The 26,944-nt window shown below is 37.2% G+C and overlaps 1 protein-coding gene across 10 annotated transcripts in view; it reads left to right on the top strand.

Moving 5' to 3' along the window:
- ZNF638 (zinc finger protein 638) overlaps nt 1–26,944 on the top strand; it is an 83,768-nt gene that overhangs the window by 15,919 nt on the left and 40,905 nt on the right. For 8 of the 10 annotated variants that reach the window (XM_029231645.1, XM_029231643.1, XM_029231641.1 and 5 more), the window contains 6 exons: nt 1,519–1,580; nt 7,658–7,696; nt 8,441–8,733; nt 9,876–10,150; nt 11,537–11,683; nt 12,600–12,722. In XM_029231645.1, coding sequence (XP_029087478.1) covers nt 1,519–1,580; nt 7,658–7,696; nt 8,441–8,733; nt 9,876–10,150; nt 11,537–11,683; nt 12,600–12,722 — 939 coding nt within the window. The remainder of the gene's footprint in view (nt 1–1,518; nt 1,581–7,657; nt 7,697–8,440; nt 8,734–9,875; nt 10,151–11,536; nt 11,684–12,599; nt 12,723–26,944) is intronic. The other 2 variants (XM_029231644.1, XM_029231651.1) reach the window with 1 other exon arrangement.

Genomic DNA, 26,944 nt, shown 5'->3' with positions numbered 1-26,944 from the left:
GTGTGTGTGTGTGTGTGTGTGTGTGTGTGTGTGTGTGTGTGTGTGTGGAGAACTGGAGAGAGTATACCTTAAGTAAGTTAGCTGTCAGCATCACCTGATGGTTGCTATATCAAATACATGTCTAGTATTAATTACATCTTCGTATTTTTTCAAGAAAAGCTGGAAATCTCTGGATTTTTAAATATCGGCAACTTATTCAAATAAAACACTTTATGGTCCAAATAAATCATGCCCAACTTGATACCTGCCAGTGTGTCTGATGTAAACAATATCCAGTTAATGTCAAAGACATGGGTTTAACAGTACTAAAGACTCTTAACTGCCAATCTCTTCTAGCTTTCTAAATATTTGTATCACTGAGCAGGATATACAGACATTTCTTTTTTGCAATCCACAATGAGTTTCATGGCTTAATGAAATAATTTAGGGTTTGTCATAACCTGCTGCTGAGCATTGCAAATAGCATGCACTTATTTTCAAATAGTTCTCGACAAGGCAGATTCCAAAATTAGTGTCAACTGTTGTTTTTAACTCTGGATATTTCTAGTTCATCTTTGGCAATGACAAACTAAAATGTTTTTGAAATGGAAATGAATAACATTTTCCTCAAGGAAAGCGTTAAAATATGGAAATGTTCAGTAAGTTTTCTGCCTTCCCAAATGTTGGAGAAACAATAAAACATTGAGTAATATGCACATTGCTTTTAACTAACTGTTTCATTTGGGGGACTGTATCTTTGAAAACTGTATTGCCTTTAAAAAAAAAAAAATCAGATGTATCTTCAGGAGCTTTTTATGGATACGGAATGTAATTTTAGGGCAGCTTTGTGACACATGAAGTTATGTATAAGAAAGCATTTTGTTCATTGTAAAGCTCTATATGTAAGGGATATTATGTCTTTGAAATGATGTTACTTTCCATTATATCCTGAAAATAAATTAGATTTGATCAGCAGCATTTTTTCATATTTTTACTAATCTTATCCTTTGCCAATACATAGTGAGTACCTTGTTTGGAATAGTATTGGCCTAAGAGGTAGGATTTTTTGTTGCTAATGTTGTTAGCTTGAATTTTAGAGTTGTAAGGCATTGAGACTGTATTTTAGAGACTGTATTTTAGACTATATTTTATAGAATACCACCATTCTATTTATAGAGTTTTTGGTGTTCTCTGTAGTAGTGTTTTATATTTGAGATGAGTTATTTCTGATCCATGCTTTTATTTTCTCCAAGTTTACATGTATATTTGACTTCAAAACGAGTATCCATGGGTATGATTTTAAAAATGTTTTCTATACTAAAATGTTTTAAAATGGTATCAGTGAGTTGGTATTAAGTGCTTTTATTTGCAGGGCTTTTACTTTTGCTTGTGAAAATTTTGTTGTAGCCAAATGGTATTTATAACTAGATTTGGTTAATTTTTGATAAAACAAAGTATGCTCTGTCATGTTAAAAAGCCTAATTTCATTAGTCAAATAAGGAATGTTCTAATTTGTGCACTTTTCTCCTTTTACAATAGGATTGGATTCAGCATCAAAATACATCTACTCATATTGAGAGCTGCCGACAGTTACGTCAACAGTAAGAACAATTTTTTCCTTTTTTATAAGTAGCAAATTTACAAAATAATGTTTCAGGTATGACTGCTTAATACCTTTAGTGTGGTACTTTGGAGAAAAATATTTTTTTAGAAAGCTATTGTCTATTTGAAATATGAATATACAAATATATTTAATCTTTTTCCCAAAGGAGAGAATTAAATATGATCCTTTCTTCTGACTCCTTCCTAATTTAACCCCAGTAGGTAACTTTAGTATCATTGGTTCATTCCTGCTGGCTTGCCTTCCCTTGGGATGGTTTATCTTTTTCAGAGCACATAGTCTACCCTTCTCCTATACTTCTTCCCCCTCATCCCCACCCCTTTCCCAAAGGATAAAAAACTAAAAACCACCCAAACCAAACACTAGTCTTTAATTTCAGGTCTAAACCTCTCCAGGTTTAGAACCTATATTCAGAAAAAACCTTAAGTGGGAGATGAACAAGCTAGATATGGTGCTTCCTCAACATTGGTTCTTCAATTCTCTGACCTTTTCCTTCTTTAAGACAGGGCACCTATGAAGGTGAAAAGTGTGATATTAACAGTATTCTCTAATATCACCTGGAGTTACATAAAATTAAATTGTGCTCCTTTTAACATCATTAAATATGCTGATATAGTTGTGTGTCAAATTCCCGGTCACTATACTGATGATAATAACATGTTCCTGAGCAAATGGATTTGTGGCAGCTGTTTTGGGTTTTTGTTGTTGTTCTTTATGAAAATATCAACAAAATTTTTTTGAGAATATTCAGGACTCTTCTAGTCATATGTGATAAACCTGACTCAGACCAGTTTTTTAAAGTAAGGAAATTTATTAGCTCATTTAACTGGGAAGCTTAAGGAGTGTGAACAGCTGAATTAGATGCTCAAACAAAAATCAGAGTGTCAGAAATGTTTTCGTTTCTTGGCTGTTCTCTTCTGCTTTAGCCTCATGAGAAAGGCACACCTTTCTCCACAAAGCAGTGACCCCTTAGTTCCAGACTTAAGTGATGTGTACAGCTAGCAGTTCCAGGAGTTAAAAAATAAATAAAAACACTTCTTTCCTCGTAAATTCTGCAGAAGTCCTTGGTTTGACTCTTTTGGTTCACTGTGGGTTAGTTGTCCATCTCTAAACCAGTTATAATGGTTGCAGGAATAGGGTACTGTACCTCGGTTGGTGTCATGTGTTGACTGTGATATAAGTCCTACCTTAACTGTATAGACTAATAATAGAGTTGCTTACCTGTATAGATGTGTGCACACAAACATTGGTTATCATGCGGAGATAATTTGTTACTTGAATTGGATAGGCCTTACTGCCACTGTAAGTGGAAAATCTCTCCTAAGCCACAAATTTTCCCACAGATACCCAGTGGGATGTCTCATTTTTATGAAGGTAAGGGATTTAGGTGGGAGTTAGTTAGTTGCTGTAGGTAGGCATTAATGCTAGTAAGAGGATTCTAGCTACATGCACTGCCATTAATTTACTACATCACATGGCATTTATGCCTATTTAAAGACTTTTGTGTAGATAAGCCTTTTTTTTTTTTAATGCACACAGGACCCTGATTTTTTTATATATATATTTATTTTTATTTTTGGCTGCGTTGGGTCTTTGTTGTGTGTGGGCTTTCTCTAGTTGTGGCGAGCGGGGGCTGCTCTTCGTGGTGGTGCGTGGGCTTCTCATTGTGCTGGCTTCTTTTGCTGCGGAGCACGGGCTCTATGCATGTGGGCTTCAGTAGTTGTGGCTCATGGGCTCTAGAGCGCAGGCTCAGTAGTTGTGGCCCATGGGCTCTAGAGCACAGGCTCAGTAGTTGTGGCACACGAGCTTAGTTGCTCTGCGGCATGTGGGATCTTCCTGGACCATGACTTGAACCCGTGTCTCCTGCATTAGCAGGCGGATTCTTAACCACTGCCAGGGAAGTCTCCAGGATGCTGATTTTAAAGCATGTGCTTTCCATGCCTGCTACTTCGTTGCTTGTTTTACATTTTTATCTTTTTCAGGTTATGTGCTCTTGAATAGTTTCTTTATGGCTTTCTCTATTGCAAAAAAAATTTAACAAATATGTTAGATTTGATTAGGTGCTTTGGATCTTTCCATGGCAAAATGTATGCTACTTTATTTATTTATTTTTTTAAAGCTGCGTTGTGTTTCTAAACCTTAATCTGTTTAGTCATTCCTCTGCTGATGTATATTTAGGTTCTTATTCCTTTTCTTAAGGCTGATTATCTCTTCTCTCTCTTTGTCTTGGATCTTTCTGGATTATGACATAAGAGTAGTTGGTTAACTTGAGAAAAGATACAGTGCGTTAAAGTTTTAGTATTAAAAATAATAAATAATAAGAGCTGTATGCTTATTGTGTGCTGGGCGTTCTTCTAAGTGCTTTACACAGTGTCTTTAATCTTCAAAGCAACCCTATGAGATATATGTATAATGATTATTTGTGATTTTACCAGTGGGGAAACTGAGAGGCAACTTCCCTACTATAACACAGCAAATAATTGGCACAACTAATCTGTCTAACTCATGGATCTTCGCTCTTTTTTTTCTCTCAGCATTTTATTTTGAAAAGTTTCTAAGCTGCAAAAAAGTTGAAGGGATAATAAACATTCATAGAGTCTTTGTCTTTATTAACCAATTATTAACATTCGACATATCTATTATATCTTTATATGCACATTTTTAATACTATAGTTTTTGAAAACTACTTGAAAATAAATTAGACATTATGACACTTTACTCCTTAATTCAACATCTGTCTCTTAAGAATAAGGAAATTTTTCTACAGTGGTTATCTGTTATAACCACAGTATAACACAGTGATTAACAATGATTTCATAATGCCTTCCAATACATAGGCCAAGTTCAAATTTTCCCATTTGTTTCCAAAATGCCTTTATAACTATCTTTGCCTACCCCGCCCCTACACTTTTTTTTTAGCATTAATTTTTTTTTATTGGAGTATAGTTGCTTTACAATATTGTGTTAGTTTCTACTGTACAGCAAAGTGAATCAGCTGTATGTATACACATATCCCCTCTTTTTTGGATTTCCTTCTCATTTAGGTGACCACAGAGCACTGAGTAGAGTTCCCTGTGCTATACAGTAGGTTCTCACTAGTTATCTATTTTATACATGGTATCAATAGTGTATGTATGTCAATCCCAATATCCTTTTGAGGAGGATATTTTCACAATGGTTGACTTCTGAAATGTCCACAAAAGTTGTCTTGTAGAATATTCCACATTCTGCACCTTTCTGGTTTTTTTCCTCTTCATTAAATTCAGGTTGAACATTTTTGTCACAAAAACTTTATAGGTGATGTGTATACTTACTGCATCACATTGAGATACAGATAATGTCGTTTACTTAGGTCCTTGTTCTTAGCCATTATGTTTCTATTGCTTATGTATCATGCTTCTGAAACACATTTAAAAAAACTAGTTAGTACCAAACGTAAAATAGATAGCTAGTGGGAAGCAGCCGCATAGCGCAGGGAGATCAGCTCGGCGCTTTGTGACCACCTAGAGGGGTGGGATAGGGAGGGTAGGAGGGAGGGAGACGCAGGAGGGAAGAGATATGAGGATATATGTATATATATAACTGATGGACTTAGTTATAAAGCAGAAACTAACACACTGTTGTAAAGCAATTACACTCCAATAAAGATGTTTAAAAAACCCACAAAAACTAGTCAGGCAATATATAGGCAGTCCAAACTCTATTTGCAGAATAGTATGTATGCTTTATCTTTCTGCTCTGGGCAGCAGAGACAAGAATATGTATTCTAGCAGTTAACCTAGATCTGAAACATCATTTCACATCTGAAACATTGTTACCCACTCTTGAACTGGAAAGATCTGGAAATTTAATAACTTCTGTGTGTCGACAACCAGCTGTATTTCCAGCATTGTACATAAGAGAAAGCTAAGGCCTACTCATAGTAAGTAACTGGCTTTCAGATACATGGCCATTAAGTGGCAGTACCTACACTTATACGCCCAGCTGTGTTTGATTCCAAAGGTCTTGCTTTAGTTCCTTTTGGCCGCACCACATGGCTTGTGGGATCTCAGTTCCCCGACCAGGGATTGAACCCAGGCCCCAGCAGTGAAAGTGCCAAATCTTAACCAGGAGACCACCAGGGAACTCTCAAAGGTCTTGCTTTTAAACACAGTAACATAAGACCGGAAATGTATCTTCTTACATGGTACAGAGTAACAAAAGTTTTAAAAAATGTAGTAGTAGATGAAACAAAATTGTTCGTGTTTTAACAATTGTTGATGCTGGGTGATAGATACATTGGATTGAAAGTTAAGTTTTTTTGCCTTCATAGTTTGTCACATTGTAGTTATAAGATGCATCATGTCTGCTCTTAAAGCAGGAAGAAGTGGGCAGAAGCTTTCTCAGAAGTCTGCCAGTGGTTTTGTACCTATGTCTGTCTCATTGGTTTGAACCTATCACTGGCTATCTTCTAAGGAGGCTGAGAAAGCAAATATTTAGCTTTTTGAAGCCTTTGTTGTGGAGGCAGGCATGGGAAAAGAGAGTTGAGAATTGCTTTTGAGTTAACCTGCTAACGATGTCTGAGACAAATAGCAACAAATAAAAACCACTTTACTTTTAGTAAGGTTTTGACCTCACTTTATTTTCCTGCCAGGTGACTTGTTGAGTCTGCTGCCTTCATTTCCTTACCTGGCTCTCCTCTTGGTTACTGAAATTGTATTTTTGAACATCAGTGATTCAATAATTTAATTTAATCGCCATTTCCAGTTAACTTTTAAGAGTCCAGAAAATCTAGAAAAGATGAGGATAAAGATGTCTTTTTTTTAGGCTTCTATGATGTTACTGTTCCTCCTACTTTTTCTTTCTGTAATTAACCCTTAATCTCTTTCATTGGTGTATCTTTGTCTGCTTTACTCTTAAGTGTTAGTGTGCATAAGATTCTGTCCTCAGCCCTCTTTTTTCCCCACAAACTCTATTCTCTGTTTATCTCACTCATTCTTAGTAGTATAGCTGATGCCTGATTTCTAAATATCCCAGCCCTCATCTTTTTCTCTAATCCAGATAGTTATTTCCAGTTGTTCTGAAAACATTCCTATGTTCCCTTCATTTCAGAAATGTTTATTGTTCCCTGTTGCCTTTTAATTATGTGCAGCCTCCTTAACCTGATTTCAAGGACGTTCATAGTTTGTCTCTGAGCTGCCTTTCCAGGTTTTCCCCCTCATAATTGCTTTTCATCACTTCCATGCTGCAGCCATACCGGTTCCTGGAATAGAACACATGTTTTGCCTCCAATGCTTCTTTTATGTATCACCACTGTATGAAACCTAACCTGATCCATGCCTATTAACACACCTTTCGCCACATGGCTTGTGGGATCTTAGTTCCCCTGAAAAGCAGCCTTTTTCTTTGAATTCTCCCCTGAATCCTCCCACTAGATCCTCTCTTGAGGAGCACTTGGTACAGTGTAAGGGGCACTATTCATGTCTTATTCTGTAGAGTGGTGTCCCCTGGAGTTCTGCAAAGTGGGAGAACTGTCTTTAACCCCAACCTAAGCTTGTGTTTTATACCTCTTCTATACATCTCAACACTTCTATATGTACTGCTTGTTTTACCTAAATAAACGTCGAGGCCTTTGAAGTATAGGGAATGTGTTTCTTTTCCCTGAATTGCCTAATACCTTATTTATTGAATTAGACACTCAAAATATTTTACTTTGAAGAAAATATTCATATTTTAATATACTAATAAATCACTGTGTTAACTTTGTTTTTTTCTTTTTAAAATCTTTTTAAAAATATTTTTTAAATTTTTAAAAATTTTTTTAAATTTTTTTGTTTTTTAAATTTTTAAAATTTTTATTTATTTATTTATTGCGCCACATGGCTTGTGGGATCTTAGTTCCCCAGTGAGGGACTGAACCCGTGCCCTTAGCAGTGAAGCACGGAGTCCTAACCACTGGTCCACCAGGGAATTCCCTTAACTTTGGTTTTGAACAGTCCTCTTGATATATTGCAGGGAAAGATTGAGCCTTATAATCTTATTTTAACTGTTCATTAATATTGTTTATTCTCAAAATAGGTATCCCGATTGGAATCCTGAGATCCTCCCATCAAGAAGGTAGTTATTTTTTTAATAGTGGTATTATTGAAATTTGATTTTCTTTTAAAAGTAAACAAGTACTTTTTTTTTTTTAAAGGTACTGTTTTGAATAGAGTCCTGTTTTGACCATTTTTACTTTTAAACAATAGGCAAATGGAACCAGCTCAGTGAATCTTTCTTTAGTTACCCCAGTTTAAGTGTGATAGCTCCCATCTGTGAACTTTTTTTTTTTTTTAAGTCTGTTCTGAAAATACTTTGTACTTTTATTATTATTTTATGTTTGTGGGATCTTAGATTTGAAGGCTGGGAATGGGGTTCCCGGTTCAATGTGTAGGTACACAAGTACAACAGTCAAAGAAATATTTGTGGATGGCATAATGTTTCAGGAAAAATTGTTGAAAAACATTTGTTTATGTAAGTCATTTCCTAAATTCTTCATGTAATATAATACTTTCAAAACATAATTGGATATAATAGTGGTATAGGAAAAATGCAAGAAATGGATGATAATATTCTTTTGTAAATTAACAAAACAGAGGAATCTAAGCAATGAGAGAGGTGATCATCTGCTCTGATTGTGTCTTACTCATCTACAAGGCTGAATTGCATCATGTCAAACAGGTTTTTGCTTTATGTAAATACGTGGTATCAGAATTTGGCATTGTTAATAGTCTGTTTTTAAGAAGATAAATCTGTCATTTAGTATAGATTTAAATTTATGTTAAATTGATGAATCTTGTGGTTTTTTCCTGCACTTTGTAGAAATGAAGGCAATAGAAAAGAAAACGAAACTCCAAGAAGACGATCTCATTCTCCCAGTCCTAGACATTCTAGGAGATCAAGCTCAAGTCACAGATTCCGTCGATCCCGAAGCCCAATACGTTATATGTACAGACCAAGAAGTCGAAGTCCAAGAATTTGCCATCGTTTCGTTCCTAGATACAGATCCAGATCCCGTTCACCGTATCGAATGAGAAATCCATTTAGAGCTAGTCCAAAATGCTATCGATCAGTTAGCCCTGAAAGGACATCAAGGAGATCAGTGAGATCATCAGGTACACTTATGGTTGTGAATAATAAGTACTTATTTTGACTAAATTTTTTTAGCTTTTTTGTTTGTTTGAATTTTTTATTTCTATTAAGCTTGAAATGGTGACTTATATACTACTGTCAAGATATTTTTAAATGTTGACATTTTGAGGTATTTGGCTCAGCTCTTTTTAAAACTTTCAAGGGTTTTAAGAAATGGAATGTTCTACTTTATTAAATTTTAGAATTTCTATATGAAATCCAGCCCACATCCCAACCTATTTCATTCTTCTTCCCTTTATTATGTATCAGAAGAAGTGTGGGAGACTGTATCTATCCACCCAACATCAAACTTAAAAACCAAGGATATACAAACATCTTAGTTTGCTTTAGTAATTGATTATAGACTTGTCTTCGGTGAATTAATTTAAAACATTAAAAAAGTTATTCATATTTTCAACCTGTGTCTTTGTATTGGCTTAGTGACCTTTCTGGAAATAGCTCTTATATAATTCTTTTCTGAGATCTTTGCAGAGGTCTGTGAGGTCTTGTCCTTTTCCAACTACATGTCTTTGTGAAGCTGGATTTTTCTTTAATGTTTCAGCTGAAATAATGTATCCAGCAGATTGGATGCAGAAGCAGATACGAGAATTCAGACTTTTTTTAAGCCCAACATTAAAGTGTTTGGAAAATATACAGTGGTGCTACTCATCTAACTAATTTTTGTTTTGAAATTAAAAGTTTTTTATAAAAATATATTATTTATATTAACATAGGAGTTTATTATTATTAAATGAATTAATATTTTAAAAATTCTATTTTAGTTTCTTATATGGTAAACATGGATAAATTGAACAAAAGCTCTTTGGAGTCCTCAATTTTTAATAGTGTAAAGGGATACTGAAACCAAAGTTTGAGTACCACTGGTATAAGAGAAGCTCACTGAATAAGGGATCTTCATGTTTTTACATCTTCACTTTTGAGTGAAGAATTAAAGAATAATAATTTTGTGTGTGTGTGTGTTTGCCACCTGTTTGGCCTAACAATAGCTCAATGTGGTAAATATTTGGACAGTTGAGAGATGATTCTTTTTTTTTTATAATGTGATGAGATGTTTCCTACCTTAAGTTCTTCTCGGTTGAAGTAGTATTTATGTCCTTTTTACTAGACAGAAAAAAAGCATTAGAAGATGTAGTACAACGGTCTGGGCATGGATCAGAATTCAGTAAACAGAAACATCTTGAAGCAGTTGATAAAGGACACTCACCAGCACAAAAACTTAAAACTGTCAGTGGAGCAAGGCCATCAGTTAAATCTACGAGCTCTACAAAGAGTGATTCAAATATAGGACATTGTACTCGTTACAAATCAAAGAATCTTGAAGATGACACCTCACCAGAAAGTAAACAGGTGTCTGATAAAGCTGTTTCTCTACAACGTAAGGTCAGTAGCTCTTTGTTACTGGAAGTGTGTGCATACATTTGTTAATATGACAAAGAGAAAACAAAGTTTTCAGAATTTTTAATTTTCATATTTCCAAAAGTTTGAAATCGTGACTTGTTATGTTGATATGGAATATTCATTGGTTTCTCTTCTGAATATAATAAAAGTCCAATAATTAAAATCCTGTAGATTACAAATCCTAGAGGTTTGGCATTTGATATATCAAAAGTGAGAACATTTTGACAGTTTGGTGTTTTTGGCTAACCCTACAAACAGATCCTTGTGATAAGTTTTGCTCCCTTATTGGGGAAATGGATGTAATCAGCAGCATTAATGAGGTTTGATAATCTTTGTTAGTAAGTTATTAGTGAGTCTCTGCTGAGAATTGGTCACTTGTAATCTGTTTTATACTTTTCGCAGTACAGTTCATAAGTTAAATCATTATCCAGTGTAGAATACTAGTCTCTTTTCTGGGTACTAACTTATTGGTGTATTTTGATGGTATTGCTTTATTGTATATGTTAATGAAATTACTATTATAGCAGATAATATATAAAACATCCTGAGACTATCAGAGTAACTCCTGATAGGCCAGATTTTCAAATGTTTATTATATTGTAATAATAACAAGTCTACAAGTATTTAGGCATACATTGCTCTTAACATTGTCTTAACTTTCAACAACTACAGTTCCCTGCCCCAGAGAGCTTATATTTAGAAGGATAAACTTAAAATAATCAACCTGCAATTACAGGATTTTGAAGAGCATTAATTAGGAAGAAATGTTGAGTACAGGGAATTAATCTCAAAGAGGCTTAATTATTCTGTAACGTTCTTTCGTTTTGTTTCTAGACTTCTAGATGGTGGCAGTGGAACTTTTAAAAAGTTTTTCTTTTTTTTTTGAGTCAATTTTTAACATAGGTGGCAAATTTGATAAAATATATTCAAATTGTATGTAGTATAAATCTTTAAAAATATTATGCCTATCTAGATAACATTTTTAATTATTAGAACACAGTAAATAAAGCTATAATTTCAGCTTCACTAGTGATGTGCCATGCAGATTCATATAGAAAAATACTGTTTAATAGTTTTGGACCATTTCATTTCATAGGTCTTGTTTGTTACAAAATGTTTCTAAACAGAAAAGAGCATCTGTGATTGGTTACCCATAAACTCTGACCACTGTTGGGTTTGAGTGGTAAAATGTAAAGCATATTTCTTACTACTTTTCTTTGGCCTTTAAAATTTTTTTAAATATGCTAAAATATGTTGAAAAGACTGCTTAAAGGACTAAGATTAATGGTAGAAGAAATTATATTGGGAATTATTATTACTGTACTTTGTCACTTAATTTGGTTTAATTTTCTTTCATCCCCAAAAAAGCTTCGGAAAGATCAGTCTTCACATTATGGTCCCGTTCTTCTTATATCTGAATTACCAGAGGATGGCTGCACTGAAGAAGATATTAGAAAAATATTTCAGCCATTTGGAAAAGTTAATGATGTCCTGATTGTTCCATATAGAAAGGAAGTGAGTTATTTAGTCTGTTCTAAAATTCATACAGAGTCATTATTTTATAAAGACTGTTGTTGGATCTTTTAGCTGCTTTTCCTGCATACACAATTGTTAATTGAATTATGTAAATGTTTGGATTTGAATGAACAATGTCCCTAAATACCGCTTTATATCGTTTCAAACAGCACACTGTTTTCTTAGAAGAGCACACTTTTTCCGTGAAGGGCCAGATAATATTTTAGGCGTTGCATGTTATAGGATTTCAGCTATTCAACTCTGCTATACAACTCTGTTGTTGTACAAACACAGTCTTAGATAATATATAAATGAATGAGCATGGCTGTGTTCAAAAAAACTGTTTACAAAAACAGGTGGCAGGCCATAGTTTGCCATTCATTGCTTTAGTACACCAGTAAGGTCATATTAAAAAAATGATTTTATCTGTACAGTATTTTTTTACATATGAGTTGTATTCCTGTAACTCACATAGTAGAGTTCACCAGAACTACAAACCCTAGGTTAAGCAGAACGTAAAAAATTGTGAGGTAAGACCAAGGAACATAGTTGGTATTGTTTTCTTTGTTGCAAGAACCCTTAAAAAGGTCAGACTTAACAGCAGCTAGACCAGATCCTGCCTTCTCTTCGATTGTTCAGTGAGCCCTCCTTCCCATTTCTTATTGTTCCATGATCCTGCCATGGACCCATGCTTCCTTCTTACCTTGGTAATGGTATAGAAATTCTATAAGGTCCATTTCATGTGTGAAAACATCCTAAACATCAAATTACACTTTAGCAAAACAAAAAGAGGTGAAAGTAACCAGGACTTGAGGTAATTTTAGTTTTATATTCCACGAAGAAGTATTATATTAGGTCATACAGAGAAATTTAAGGTAGATTTTTTTGGCTAAAAGTGGAATACATTTCATTTTAGGCTTACTTGGAAATGGAATTTAAAGAGGCAATTACTGCGGTCATGAAGTACATTGAAACAACACCACTTCTGATAAATGGGAAAAGTGTGAAAGTATGTGTTCCGGGAAAGAAAAAGTCCCAGGTAAACAATTAAGTTCTTATGTGATTCATTGTTGATTAATTTTTTGTTTAAGTATGGCACATACAGAAAAAGGCATAAAACAAAAATGTTCACTCCACAGATTAGGTATAAATTCAAATACATTGAACTTAGCAACATCTTTATGCATACATATATATATCACACTGTAAACAGTATTGAATGATAAGCAATAGACTAGGGGAAAATACTTAACAGAATTAGCAAAAGTCTGTGAAACTTCTACCTAAGTCACAAACTACAACACTGACAACACCCTGGAAGCCCCTTGCATACTTCTTTTGAATACTTCGGGGCAGAAGGGAGTGTGTAACCCCACCTTGGTTTCTAATACCGTACTTGAGTTTTGCCTGTTTTGAAGTTTCTATAAACAGAATCATAGTGTATATATTCTTCTCGGCCTTTTGCTTCCTTAGAAGTATCAACGTTTAGGAGTTTAGTCTTTGTAGATCATTTTCTTTGCTTTAGTTTATATATCCATAGATAAGTCTATAGAAGTACTTTAAAATATCCAGTAAGTTTTGCTTTGTGTATATGTGTTCTTTTTATTTTATTTTCTTATTTACTGAAGAATGCCTGCGTTGGAGCACACATTTTTCAATTACTAATTTGATTTGGAGATCAAACCATGTTAGTACGTTATAGATTTTCCTTATTCTTTTAAGGTTATATGTGGTGTTACTTCCTATGAATATACCACGGTTATTTCACCAGTTCCTTATGGATTGCTATTTAGGTTATTTCTAGTTTACTATAAATTGCTATAAATAGGACTTCAGTTAACTTCCTTGTATATGGCTTTCACAGGCCTTTCTTAATGCATTTATGATAGTGTTTTTTAAGGTAAGCTACAGTGGAATTGCTGGGTTATAGGGTATACAGTAATTAATAATATTAGATTGCCTGTTAAATGACTAATAATTTATAGTCTAATAATTTATGTGAGTACTGGTGTTTCTCTGTTATCAGTGACATCTTAATATTTGCAGTTTTAAAATCCAGTATGTAAAAAATGGTATCTAGTTTTGATGATCATCTTTAGTTTTGATTTGGGTTGTTTTTTCTTTTTTGTGTGTGTATCTATGGTAGTGTTTGGGTTTGCTGTTCCCATGAGGTTTTGATATAGCAGTCTGTATATGTACAAGGTTGTTTTAAGTTGCTGGTCTCTTTCCCGCTTGAGAAGTTCCTTTAGCATTTGTTGCAAAGCTGGTCTGGTGGTGCCGAATTCTCTTAGCTTTTGTTTGTCTGTTAAGCTTTTGATTTCTCCATCAAATCTGAATGAGAGCCTTGCTGGGTAGAGTGTTCTTGGTTATAGGTTCTTCCCTTTCATCACTTTAAATATATCATGCCACTCCCTTCTGGCCTGCAGACTTTCCACAGAGAAATCATCTGATAATCTTATGGGTGTTCCCTTGTTGTTTTAATATTTTTTCTTTGTCTTTAATTTTGTCCGTTTGATTACTGTTTGTCTCAGCTTTCCTCCTTGGGTTTATCCTGCCTGGGACTGTCTGCGCTTCCTGGACTTGGGTGACTGTTTCCTTTCCCACGTTAGGGAATTTTTCAGCTATTATCTCTTCAAACATTTTCTCAGGTCCTTTCTGTCTCTCTTCTCCTACTGGGACCCCTATAATGTGAATGTTGGTGCATTTAATGTTGTCCCAGAGGTCTCTTAGACTGTCTTCATTTCTTTTTATTCTTTATTCTGTTCTGTGGCAGCGATTTCCACCATTCTTTCTTTCAGGTCATTTATGTGTTCTTCTGCCACTGATTCCTTCTAGTGTATTTTTAATTTCAGTTATTGTGTTGTTCATCTCTGTTTGTTTGTTCCTTAGTTCTTCTAGGTCTTTGTTAAACATTTCTTGCATCCTCTTGATCCTTGCCTCCATTCTTTTTCCGAGATCTTGGATCATCTTCACTATCATTATTCTGAATTCTTTTCCTAGTAGGTTGGCCATCTCCACTTCACCTAGTTGTTCTTCTGGGGTTTCATCTTGTTCCTTCATCTGGGACATATTCCTATTCCGTCTCATTTTTTCTAACTTTCTGTGATTGCGGTTTCCGTTCTGCAGGCTGCAGGATTGTAGTTCTTGCTTCTGCTCTCCTCTGGTGGATGAGGCTATCTAAGAGGTTTGTGCAGGCTTTCTGATGGGAGGGGCTGGTTCCTGCCTAGTGGTGGGTAGAGCTGGGTCTTGTCTCTCTGTTGGGCAGGGCTGTGCTCAGGGAGACTTGTCTGCTGATGGGTGGGGCTGTGTTCTCGCACTGTTGGTTGTTTGGCCTGAGGCGACCCAGCACTGGAGCCTACAGGATGTTTGGTGGAGCTAGTGGTGGCCTCTGGGAGGGCTCATGCCAGTGTGTACTTCCCAGAATTGCTGCTGCCAGAGTCTTTGTTCCCGCAATGAGCCACAGCTGCCCCCTGCCTCCGCAGGAGATCCTATAATACTAGGCAGGTAGGTCTGACCCAGTCTTTTATAGAGTCACTGCTTTTTTCCCCTGGGTCCTGGTGTACACATGACTTTGTGTGCACCCTCCAAGAGTGGAGTTTCTGCTTCCCCCAGCCCTGTGGAATTCCTGTGATCAAACCCTGCTGGCCTACAAAGCCAGTTTCTCTGGGGACTCCTCCTCCTGTTGCTGGACCCCCAGGCTGGGAAGCCTGACATGGGGCTCAGGTTCCAGTTTGTGGGTCTCCCACCCAGTGGGTATGGGATTTGATTTTATCGCGATTGCACCCATCCTGCCCCCTCGTTGTGGCTTCTTCTCAGTCTCTGGATGTTGGGTATCTTTTTTGGTAGCTTCCAACATTTTTTTGACGATCATTGTCCAGCAGTTAGCTATGAACAAAGTGGTGCGTGTATCTTTTTGAATTACAGTTTTATCTGGATATATGCCCAGGAGTGGGATTGCTGGATCATATGGTAATTTCTATTTTTAGTTTTCTGAGGAACCTCCATACTGTTTTCCACAGTGGCTGCACCAAATTACATTCCCACCAACAGTATAGGAAGGTTCCCTTTTCTCCACACCCTCTCCAGCATTTATTATTTGTAGACTTTTTAATGATGGCCATTCTGGCCGGTGTGAGGTGGTACCTCATTGTAGTTTTGATTTGCATTTCTCTAATAATTAGCAGTGTTGAGTATCTTTTCATGTGCCTATTGGCCATTTGTATGTCATCTTTGGAGAAATGTCTATTTAGGTCTTCTGCCCATTTTTCAGTTAGTTTTTTTGTTGTTGAGATGTATGACCTGTTTGTATATTTTGCAAATGAAGCCCTTGTCGGTCGAATCGTTTACAAATATTTTCTCCTATTCTGTAGGTTGTCTTTTCATTTTGTTTCTGGTTTCCTTTGCTGTGGAAAAGCTTGTAAGTTTGATTAGGTCCCATTTGTTTATTTTTGGTTTTGTTCTGTTGCCTTTGGAGACTGACCTAAGAAAACATTGGTATGACTTATGTCAGAGAATGTTTTGCTTGTGCTCTCTTCTAGGAGTTTTATGGTGTCACGTCTTATGTTTAAGTCTTTAAGCCATTTGAGTTTATTTTTGTCCACGGTGTGAGGGTGTATTCTAACTTCATTGATTTACATGCAGCTGTCCAACTTCCCAACACCACTTGCTGAAGAGACTGTCTTTTTCCCATTGTATATTCTTGCCTCCTTTGTTGAAGATTAATTGACTGTATGTGTGTGGGTTTATTTCTGGGCTCTCTATTCCGTTCCATTGATCCATATGCCTGTTTTTGTACCAGTACCACACTGTTTTGATTACTGTAGCTTTGTAGTATTGTCTGAGTCTGGGAGAGTTATGCCTCCTGCTTTCTTTTTTTTCCTCAGGATTGCTCTGGCAATTCTGGCTCTTTTATGGTTCCATATAAATTTTTGGATTATTTGTTCTAGTTCTGTGAAAAATGTTATGGGTAGTTTGATAGGGATTGCATTAAATCTGTAGATTGCTTTGGGTAGTGTTGCCATTTTAACAGTATTATTTCTTCCATTCCAAGAGCATGGTATATCTTTCCATTTCTTTGAATCCTCTTTTATTTCCTTTATTAATGTTTTATGGTTCTCAGCATATAAGTGTTTCACCTTGGTCAGGTTTATTCCTAGGTATTTTATTTTTTGTGTGCGATTTTTAAAAGGTATTTTTTTTTTACATTCCTTTTCTGATATTTCATTGTTAGTGTAAAGGAATGCAACCGATTTCTGAATGTTAATCTTGTATCTTGCTACTTTGCTGAATTCACTTATTAGATCTAGTAGTTTTTGTGTAGAGTCCTTAGGGTTTTCTATATATAGTATCATGTCATCTGCATGTAGCGACAGTTTTACCTCTTCCCTTCCAATTCAGATATGTTTTATTTCTTTTTCTAGTCCGATTGCTGTGTCTAGGACTTCCAATACGATGTTGAAGAGAGAGTGAGAGTGGGCATCCTTGTCTTGTTCCAGATTTAGCAGGAAGGCTTTCAGCTTTTCACTGCTGAGCATTATATTGGCTCTGGGTTTGTCATAAATGGCTTTTATTATGTTGAGATATGTTCCCTCTATTCCCACTTCGGTAAGAGTTTTTATCATGAATGGATGTTGAATTTTGTCAGATGCTTTTTCTGCATCTATTGAGATGATCATGTGGTTTCTGACTTGTCTTTTGTTAATGTGGTGTATTACATTGATTGATTTGCATATGTTGAACCATCCTTGTGAACCTGGGATGAATCCCACTTGGTTGTTGTGTATGATCTTTTTTATGTGTTGTTGAATTTGGTTTCCTAATATTTTGTTGAGAATTTTTACATCTACATTCATCAAAGATATTGGCCTGTAATTTTCTTTTTTGGTGGTGTCTGTCTGGTTTTGGTATCAGGGTGATGGTGGCTTCTTAGAATGTCTTTGGGAGTGTTCCCTCCTCTTCAGTCTTCTGGAAGAGTTTGAGAAGAATTGGTATAAGTTCCTTACATGTTTGGTAGAATTCACCTGTGAAGCCATCTCGTCCTGGACTTTTGTTTGTAGGCAGTTTTTTTGTTACAGATTCTATTTCAGTTATAGTGATCGGTCTGTTCAAATTATCTATTTCTTCTTGATTCAGTTTTGGTGGGCTGTATGTTTCTAGAAAGTTGTCCATTTCTTCTTAGGTCGTCAGATGTGTTGGCATATAATTGTTCATAGTATTCTCTTATGGTTTTTTGTATTTATGCGGTATCAGTTGAGATTTCTCCTTTTTCATTTCTTTTTTTGTTTATTTGGGTTCTTGCTCTTTTCTTTTTGGTGAGCCTGGCCAGAGGTTTGTCAATTTTGTTTACCCTTTCAGAGAACCAGCTCTTGTTTTTGTTGATTTTTTTTTTTAATCTCTATTTTATTTATTTACTCCCTGATCTTTATTATTTCCTTCCTTCAGTTGACTTTAGGTTTTGTTTCTTGTTCTTTTTCTAATGCTGTCAGGTGGTAGGTTAGGTTGTTTACTTCAGATTTTTCTTGTTTTTGATGAAGGCCTGTATCGCTATGAACTTCCCTCTAAGAACTGCTTTTGCTGTGTCCCATAGATTTTGTATGGTTGTGTTTTCTGTCCATTGTTGTTTGTCTCACGGCATTTTTTAATTTCCATTTTGATTTCCTTGTTGAGTGATTGGTTTTTTACTAGCATGTTATTTAGTCTCCACGTAATAGTTTTTTTCTCGTTTCTTTTCCTGTGGTTGATTTCTAGTTTCATGCCACTGTGGTCAGAGAAGATTCTCAAAATAATTTCCGTACTCTTAAATTCGTTGAGGTTAGTTTTGTGACCTAGGATGTGGTCAATCCTAGAGAATGTTCTGTGTGCACTTGAAAGGAATATATATTCTGGTTTTTTTGGATGTAGTGTCCTGAAAATATCAATTAAGTCTAACTGGTCTGTTGTATCATTTAGTGCCTTTGTTGCCTTATTGATCCTGTCTTGAAGATCTGTCCATTGATGCGAGTGGGTGTTAAAATCTCCTAGTATTATTGTATTCCTATTGGTTTCTCCCTTTATGTCTGTTAGTATTTGTTTTATGTATTTGGGTACTTCTGTATTAGGTCCATATATGTTGATAAGTGTAAAATCCTCTTCCTGTATTGATCCTTTTATCATTATATAAGTGTCCTTTATCTTTCTTTCTAGCCTTTGCGTTAAAGTCTATTTTGTCTGATATGAGTATCGCAACTCCCGCTTTCTTGTCGTTTCCGTTTGCATGAAATATCTTTTTTCATCCCCTCACCTTCAATCTATGTGTGTCTTTTGCCCTAAGGTGGGTCTCTCGAAGGCAGCATATTGTAGGCTCTTGTTTTTTTATCCAGTCTGCCACTCTATGTCTTTTGATCAGAGCGTTCAGTCCACTGACATTTAAGGTAATTATTGATACATATGTATTTATTGCCATTACAAATGGTGTTTTTCAGTTGATTCTTTGTTTCTACTCTGTTCCTTTCTTTTTCTTTTTCTTTTTGTGGTTTGATGATTTCCTTTTATTTTATGCTTATGTTCTCTTCTTTTAGGTTTTTGTGAATCTATTGTATGTTTTTAATTTGTGGTTGCCCTGTTTTTCAAGTATGTTAACCCCCTCCTATGTCTGCTTGCTTTAGACTGATAGTCAGATAGGCTCAAACACATTGTAAAAAAAAAAAGAAATCTGCATTTTCTTACTCTGCTTCCCCACATTTTATGATTTTATGTCCCTTTTTACACCTTCATGTTTATCCTTTTGCTGTTCCTTGTGTTTATCATTGCTTTCACAAATGGGGTGTTTTGTTTTGTTTTTTTCTTTTTGATCTGTATACTGGCTAATTTAAGTGATTTACCTTCCAATTGTGATTTCCTCCCTCCTATTTCTTCTTGCCTCTTTTCCATTTAGAGATGACCTTTCAATATTCTTTTAGCATAGGTTTAGTATTGCTGTATTCTTTCAGTTTTTGCTTGTCTGAGAAATTCTTTATTTCTCCTCCTATTCTAAATGATAGTCTTGCTGGGTAGCGTCTTTTAGGTTGCAGATTTTTCTCTTTCAAGACTTCGAATATATTTTGCCACTCCCTTCTGGCCTGCAGTGTTTCTGAGAGAAATCAGCTCATAGCCTTATGGGGGTTCCCTTATAATGAACTCTTTGTTTTTCTCTTGCTGCCTTTAGAATCCTCTCTTTAACTTTTGCCACTTTTATTATGTCTTGGAGTAGGTCTCTGTGGGTTCATATTGTTTGGGACCCTCTGTGTTTCCTGTATCTGGATATGTGTTTCCTCCTTTAAGTTTGGGAAATTTTCAGCCATAATTTCTTCAAATACATTTGCAATTCCCTTTCTCTTTCTTCTCCTTCTGGAATCCCTATTGTGTGTAGATTGACCCGCTTTATGTTATCCCTTAGGTCTCGTATATTGCTTTCATTCTTTTTCATTTGGCTTTCTGTCTGCTGTTTTGGTTGTGTAATTTCTGTTAGTCTTTTTTCCAGGTCACTTATTCTTTCTTCTGCATTATTCATTCTGCTATTCATTGCCTTGAGCTCAGCTTTTGTCTTAGCAAATGAAGTTTCTAATTTTTCTTGGCTCCTCCTTATAGTTTCATTCGTTTTCACAGTAATATGCATTTCTGTCAATAGCCTTTCTTAACTCTTTCAGTGTTTTCATTACCTCCTTTTTGAACTTAGTATCTGTTAGACTGAAGTGGTCTGTTTCGTTGTTGGTTCCTTCAGGGGAATTTTCTTGGCCTTTTAACTGAGAGTGTTTCCTCTGCTTCTTCATTTTGTTTATGTATCTCTTAGTTTGTGAGTGTAGGGGAAACAATTATCTACTGTAGTCTTGGGGAGCTATTTATAAGTGGGAGTGTCCCTGTGTAGCTGGTGTGGGTTTAATATTTTTTTGGCATGAGGGCTGTTTTTGGTTTGGATGCTTGCTGTCTCTTTCCTTAGCATGTGCTGGCTGTTATCCCCTCGATAGGGGTTGCACAGGTGCACAGCTCCTGCAAGCTCCCAGGAAGGCAGGGACAGTGGTTGGCTCCCAGTTGCGGGTCACTCCACAGTGGTAGTGGTGGTTTTCACACCCCTGGGGAGGTGGGGGCAGTGGTTGGCACTGGGTCGTGAGACCCTCAGCAGCAATGGCAGGCCATGCACGCTCCCAGGGCAGTTGGCCCCGATCATGGAACCCTCGGCAGTGGTGGGCTGTGCCTGCTCCCGGGAAGGTGGGGGCAGTGACCTGCACCCATTCACAGGGCCCTTGGCATCAGCAGTGGCTTGCACACCCGCCCCTGGAGCTTGTGTAGGCAGTGTCCTGCCACCTGCGAGTGCACAGAGAAAGAAGCTCCGATGGTGGGCCAGCCTCCTCCTTGTGTACCCCCCGACAACAGTGGTGCCTTGCCTCTCTGGTGGGCCCAGCTTTCTTCCTGGACTTCCTCAGTTGTGGTGCATTACACCGTAGCCCCCTCAGGGCTGTCTTCACTCAGCCAACCCCAGTACTCTCCCCAGAGTCTGACCTCTGAAGCCCAAGCCTCAGTACCTAGCCCCCACCCATCCCAGCAGGTGAGCGAGCAGACAAGCGTCTCGGGCTGGGGAGTGCCAGTCGGTATGAGCCTCTGTGCAGGTCTCTCCACACTTGCACTCCACACACCTGTTGCTGTGCTTTCCTCTGAAGCCTACCCTCTGGCTTGGCTGATCTACTTGCCAGCGAGGGGACTTCACAGTGTGTGGAAACCTTTTCTTTCACAGCTCCCTCCCAGAGGCACAGGTCCTGTCCCGATTTCCTTTCTTTCTTTCTTTCCTTTTTTTAAAATTTTTATTTGTTTGTTTGTTTATTTATTTATGGCTGCATTGGGTCTCCGTTGCTGTGTGCGGGCTTTCTCTAGTAGCAGCGAGCGGGGGCTACTCTTCGTTGCAGTACACGGGCTTCTCATTGCGGTGGCTTCTCTTGTTGCAGAGCATGGGCTCTAGGTGCGCAGGCTTCAGTAGTTGTGGCACACGGGCTTAGTTGCTCCGCAGCATGTGGGATCTTCCCAGACCAGGGCTTGAACCCTTGTCCCCTGCATTGGCAGGCAGATTCTTCCTTTCTTTCTTTTCTATTTTCATGTGCCCTACCCAGTTACCTGGAGATTTTCTTGCCCTTTTGGAAGTCAGAGGTCTTCTGTCAGTGTTCAGTAGATGTTCTGTGAGAGCTGTTCCACATGTAGATGTTTTTTGGTTTTGGGGTTTTTTTGCAGTATGCGGGCCTCTCACTGCTATGGCCTCCCCCACTGCAGAGCACAGGCTCCGGACACACAGGCCCAGCGGCCATGGCTCACGGGCCCAGCCGCTCCGCGGCATGTGGGATCCTCCCAGACCGGGGCACAAACCCGTGTCCCTTGCATTGGCAGGCGGATTCTCAACCACTGCGCCACCAGGGAAGCCCTATAGTAGATGTATTTTTGATGTACCTGTGGGAATTCCACGTCTTAACTCCTCCACCATTTGATCCCATCTGGTATCTAGTTTTAAGTTGCATTTTCCTGATTATTATTGAACTTCAACATCTTTTAATATAATTACTAGCTATCTCTATTACTTGTTGTATATATCTTCTCACATTGTTCTGTTAGGTTGTCTTTTTTGTTTTGTTTTGTTTTTAGGTTATTTGTCTTTTAAAAAAATTTCATCTGAAGGTGTTCATTATCCTAGACACTAACTTTGTGTTATAAATGAGAAGTATTTTCTTTTAGACTATTGCTTGTATGTATACATATATAAAGTTTTAAGTAATTTCAGTGTACTAAAGTTTATTACCTTTTTTCCTCTTAATGGCTTTTGCCTTCTTTCTTTTATCTTGTTTTAGAAGACCTTTGTACCAGTGCCAAAAAGATATGCTTCCATTATGTTTTAAATCTGTGATTTGTGGTATAATGTGTGAATAGTATCAATATTGTTTCCAAAATGGGTAACCAGTTAACCGAACACCATTTATGCCTGATTTGTCTTTCCTCATTGATTTGGAAAGCTGTCTTTATGTGTATAAATTATCCTGTACACACAGATCTGTTTCAGTCTGTTTATTTTTTACGAATACTGTATGGTTTCAATTATTATAACAACTGTAACTTTATAATATTTGCTTAGTTTTCTAATAGAATCCTTTTCTTTGTTCTTTATTTAAATTTATTTTGGTTAATCTTAAACATTTACTCCTCAATATTTGTTTCAGAATCAGCTTAAGTTCTCTGAACAATCTTATTGAGAGTTTAAATGATACTATATTGAATTTGTATTGATGTCTTTACAATACTAAATCTTTCTGTCAGAAACGTGGTTTATCTCTCCATTTATTTAGGTTTCATCTAGTGTCCCTCAGCATGTTTTTTAAATAAATTTATTTATATTTGGCTGCATTGGGTCTTCATCGCTGTGCACGGGCTTTCTCTAGTTGTGGTGAGCAGTGGCTACTCTTTGTTGTGGTGCACGGGCTTCTCCTTGCAGTGGCTTCTCTTGTTGCAGAGCATGGGCTCTATGTGCGTGGTCTTCAGTAACTGTGGCACGAGGGCTCAGTAGTTGTGGCTCGTGGGTTCTAGAGGGCAGGCTCGGTAGTTGTGGTGCACAGGCTTAGTTGCTCCACGGCATGTGGGATCTTCCTGGATCGAACCTGTGTCCCCTGCATTGGCAGGTGGGTTCTTAACCACTACACCACAAGGGAAGTCCCACGTTGTTTTCCATGACATTCTTTTGTAATGTTTCCATAACGTACATTTTGGAGGAAGTGTTAAATTTAACTTTTATTTATATTTATTTATATACATCATAAATATTATTTCAATTGCTATTAGATAAAAGAGTTTTTATTTATTTTTTTCTCTTATGTTTTCTGGTTAGTTACTACCAGAGTAACGCATCGTCCTAGTTTACTAACACCTGCTATATACATGCCCATTCCATTGTCCCATTGTCCTGATTTGAATAATGAATTACATGGTGACCCTAGTTATTACCAATTTAGAATTTCTTTCATTTTCAATTAACAGAAAACTTCACCATTGTTTTATTAAACAAATCCGAGGTTTATTTATCTCATAACAGGAAATCTGCAGGCAGGCGGTCCATGGCTGGTGCAGCAGCTCCATACTATCTTCAGGAACCCAGCCTTTTTGGTTTTCTCCTCCACTATCGTTAGTGTGTACCTTTCATTCTTGTTTGTAAGATGGTTGCTGTACCTTCTGGTATTGTTTCTGTCTTCCAAGCAGAAAGAAAGGAATAAAAAAGTGCAGAATGGATTTTTATCCCCCCACCAACCCCTCCAGGAAGAGCAAGTTCCCCAGCAACTTTAACCTACATTTGATTTACCAGAACTGTGACACGTGGCCATGTCTAGTTGCACAGGATAATAAGGGGAATCAAGAATTGAATGCATAATTTAAAAATTTAAACTTTATCCTGTAGACAGTTAAATGTTACTCAAGGTTTTCAGCAGTGCTATGACATAATGAAATGGATGGATTAGAAAGGTTCATCAGGAAGTGATCTGCAGAATGAATTAGTTGGGCAAATGACTCTGAAGGCAAAGAAAGCTTAGCAAATTGATTAAAGGAAAGAAGAGAAAAGATCACTGATCCAGTTAGAGTGCTCATCTAGCCAACCAGACTGTTATTAATAATAGTAATGGTTTGAGGTAGATAGTAACCTTGAGAATAGAAAGGAGAAGTAGCTTATACCAGTGACCCTCAAGCAAGACTGGCTGATCATTAAATTTGGAGAACTGGGGAGATGAGTCTTCTTTAATTCTAAAACGTTTAATCTGGGAAAATGGGTGACTAAGGATACATTTAGGGTATTAGAGTGACTTATTGATAAGTTTGCTAAGGCAGCAGTGCAAGTCAGATAGCCCAATCATATTGATTTATTTTTGGCTGCTTTGGGTCTGTTGTTGTGCACGTGCTTTCTCTAGTTGTGGAGAGCAGGGGCTACTCTTAGTCGCAGTGCGTGGATATCTCATTGTGGTGGCTTCTCTTTGTTGCAGAGTACGGGCTCTATGCGTGCAGGCTTCAGTAGTTGTGGCTCGCGGGCTGTAGAGCACAGGCTCGGTAGTTGCGGTGCACAGGCTTACTTGCTCTGCGGCATGTGGGATCTTCCCCGAACAGGGCTCAAACCGGTGTCTCCTGCATCCGCAGGCGGATTCTTAACCACTGCGCTATCAGGGAAGTCCCCATATTTTACTGTTTTGATTTTCATGGTAATGAATGGGCTAAGTATCAGCACTAGAAACTAGAAAACATGCCATCTACCTGTCAAAAACGTTGATGTTCTTCAATTAAATATGGTTTGGATGGTGCTGAACTGAAGCCTTAGAATGCTAACTCCTGACTTCTGTGTTGTGACTGACCAGAGGGGATCCCCAACAGAACTCTGGTTATGGCTTCTTCAGATTAGAAGTGTATGGGACAATCTTTCTGGCCTGTTATCACAGGGGAAGACATTAAGTTTTCCTAATAGAGCAAGCCCAAAATAGGCTTGAAACTCAAACTAGAAAAGAAAGGGCAGCCCTAAAGTTTTCTTGATCCACATCTTAATTTTGGCATGAATAGTCAAAACTACGATGAAACTTTTCTGCCCACGTTTGATATTTCATGTTAGGATAGCCTTGGACTCTGGCTGTGATTCATAGAACATTCTCTTCATTTTGCTACTTCTTGGAGTCGATAATGAAATGTTAGAGAAAAGGTTAAAATTTTCTACATCCCTGTATTTAAGCCTGAAAGATTAAAATATGGGTCTGCACAGCTCTGCCAAACTCAGTAACCTTGTTTTTAATCATAAGCCAGCATAGACCTCAGTCCTTAACAATGATTCTTAACCAGTCTCCTGAAAGCAAGCATTCTTCTTTTCCAGAGAAATGGACACATGTTGATACTGAAATTTTCCTTAAAGGAGCAGGAGCCCTTGATAAAAAAGTAGAATCAGATTTTCCAACAAACAGTACCCTTGTAATTGTAAAATAGTGCTGCAGGTCAACCCTTTGCAAAAACAAAACAAACAAGACTTTAAAATTTTTAATTTACTGTTTTCAGCAAGATTCACGGGGACATTACATCTAAAACCTAGAGCAAGCAGCCAGCTTAGATTTAAGAAGGCTGAATGGAAACAAAAGCAGCGCTGGGAGGCAGTGAACAGTGGTTTGAGTGTTATGGAAAATCTAATGAATAACAGAGATAAAACTGCAGAGATACAAGCAATTCAGAAGAGAGTTTAGTTTTACTTTAATTCAGAAACTATTTCTTGAACATCTGTTATGTGTCCAGCATTATGTTACATGCAGAAGATGCAGTGATGAACAAGGCAGATGTGCTTCCATTCTTCTTAGAACTTATTGTCTATTAAGGAAGGTTAAAAAGTCTAAAATGATTAAGAGGAAAGGCATGGTGGATACATCTAGGAGACCCAATCTGCATATAACTGGAATTTCAGAAAGAGAACATCACTTAAAAACTGGTAAAGATGTTAATTTTCATAGTTATAAAGGCAAGCTATAGTGATCCAGGCAGAAACAGTATAAACGTAAAAAGTAGACTAGCCTTAGATAGCCAAGCAACACATTCTCAAGGTTGAGTGGAAAAAAAGATTGATTGTAATGCAGTACATGCATTTCAAGTCAAATCCCAAGTTGTATGTTAGGACCGTATTCTCAGACATGTATGGGCTCGAAGAACATTTCATCAGTCTATCTTTCTGAGAATATTGCTATCAAAATGAACAACTTAAGGAATGGAGAAGTTATGATATAAAATGATTGGTGATGAGTAATGAAACCATTTAAGCGTAGAGTAAGATCCAAATAGTCGTTCGTATCTTTAAATAACATAAATTGTAAAAAAAAAAATTACTTAAAATTAAAAACAATAATAATTTTGGTCTAAAATATGTCATCAGAAATTGGCATGGGGACTTCCCTGGTGGTGCATTGGTTAAGAATCCTCCTGCCAATGCAGGGGACACGGGTTCAAGCCCTGGTCCAGGAAGATCCCACATGCTGCAGAGCAACTAAGCCCACGTGCCACAACTACTGAGCCTGCGCTCTCGAGCCCGCAAGCCACAACTACTGAAGCCCGCGCACCTGGAGCCTGTGCTTCACAACAAAAGAAGCCACTGCAATGAGAAGCCTGCACACCACAACAAAGAGTAGCCCCTGCTCGCCACAACTAGAGAAGGCCCACGCGCAGCAACAAAGACGCCACGCAGCCTAAAATAAATAAATAATTTTTTTTTTTTAAGTG

The sequence above is a fragment of the Monodon monoceros genome, unplaced genomic scaffold (assembly GCF_005190385.1).
Source record: "Monodon monoceros isolate NGI ecotype Baffin Bay Population unplaced genomic scaffold, NGI_Narwhal_1 Super_Scaffold_19, whole genome shotgun sequence".
NCBI classification, from domain to species: domain Eukaryota; kingdom Metazoa; phylum Chordata; class Mammalia; order Artiodactyla; family Monodontidae; genus Monodon; species Monodon monoceros.
Note: the sequence above shows the minus strand (reverse complement) of the source record. Positions and strands in the feature narration are given on the sequence as shown.